The 1,527-nt window shown below is 41.0% G+C and overlaps 1 protein-coding gene across 1 annotated transcript in view; it reads left to right on the plus strand.

Annotated features, from left to right (window-relative positions):
* Positions 1-1,253, plus strand: part of LOC117808643 (FSD1-like protein) — a 6,584-nt gene extending 5,331 nt beyond the window's left edge. Inside the window, exons 3-4 of the mRNA XM_034678327.1 lie at positions 900-995; positions 1,101-1,253. Coding sequence (XP_034534218.1) covers positions 900-995; positions 1,101-1,253 — 249 coding nt within the window. The remainder of the gene's footprint in view (positions 1-899; positions 996-1,100) is intronic.
* Positions 1,254-1,527: the final 274 nt, after the last annotated feature.

Raw genomic sequence — 1,527 nt, forward strand, 5'->3', positions numbered from 1 at the left:
GCTGCTGCACTGTAAAACTATCACATCTTAGAGCTGCACTGTAAAACTATCACATCTTAGAGCTGCACTGTAAAACTATCACACCTTAGAGCTGCTGCACTGTAAAACTATCACACCTTAGAGCTGCTGCACTGTAAAACAATCACATCTTAAAGCTGCTGCACTGTAAAACTATCACACCTTAAAGCTGCTGCACTGTAAAACAATCACATCTTAAAGCTGCTGCACTGTAAAACTATCGCATCTTAGAGCTGCTGCACTGTAAAACTATCACACCTTAGAGCTGCTGCACTGTAAAACTATCACACCTTAAAGCTGCTGCACTGTAAAACTATCACACCTTAAAGCTGCTGCACTGTAAAACTATCACACCTTAAAGCTGCTGCACTGTAAAACTATCACACCTTAAAGCTGCTGCACTGTAAAACTATCACATCTTAGAGCTGCTGCACTGTAAAACTATCACATCTTAGAGCTGCTGCACTGTAAAACTATCACATCTTAGAGCTGCTGCACTGTAAAACTATCACATCTTAGAGTTGCTGCACTGTAAAACTATCACATCTTAGAGCTGCTGCACTGTAAAACTATCACATCTTAGAGCTGCTGCACTGTAAAACTATCACACCTTAGAGCTGCTGCACTGTAAAACTATCACATCTTAGAGCTGCTGCACTGTAAAACTATCACATCTTAGAGTTGCTGCACTGTAAAACTATCACATCTTAGAGCTGCTGCACTGTAAAACTATCACATCTTAGAGCTGCTGCACTGTAAAACTATCACATCTTAGAGCTGCTGCACTGTAAAACTATCACACCTTAAAGCTGCTGCACTGTAAAACTATCACACCTGTGTGTGTGTGTGTGTGTGTGTGTGTGTGTGTGTGTGTGATACAGGAAGCTCTGTGCAGAATCATCAGCACTTTATCCAATAAGAACGAGGAGCTGCATAACTTCCTTGAAGTAGTTGACAACACGCTGACGGGACTTCAGGTAAGAAGCAAATTGGCTAAGAGCGAGAGGGGGCGGGGCTTCAAAGAATGACTGAATGAAGTCGTAGTCGTGGAATGATGTGATAACTTCTTCACCTCTGATCAGGAGGAGTCGGGTAAGGTGTTGTCTGAGCTGGAGGGGGAGCTTGAGCAGCTAAGCTCCGCCCTGGATGAAAAGGGGGCGGAGCTTCGTTGCATCATACAGGCGGAGAGACAAAGAAAAGAGGTGGAGCTTCAGGTACAACAAACTTTTAATTAAAAGAACACTTCTGTCCGCTGGTTCATCTTTCGTTTCCTTCTTCCTCCTGTTTCCTTTTTACTGAGAGGACTTTTAAAAAATTGTTCTAGATGTTTTTAAATTCTTCTTCATCTTAATTTAACTAACATTTATTTAATCTTACACTTCTTACACTTCTTAAACTTCTTACACTTCTTACACTTCCTAAACTTCTTACACTTCTTACACTTCTTAAACTTCTTACTCTTCTTACACTTCCTAAACTTCTTAAACTTCTTACACTTCTTACACTTCT

The sequence above is a fragment of the Notolabrus celidotus genome, unplaced genomic scaffold (assembly GCF_009762535.1).
Source record: "Notolabrus celidotus isolate fNotCel1 unplaced genomic scaffold, fNotCel1.pri scaffold_134_arrow_ctg1, whole genome shotgun sequence".
Lineage (NCBI taxonomy): Eukaryota > Metazoa > Chordata > Actinopteri > Labriformes > Labridae > Notolabrus > Notolabrus celidotus.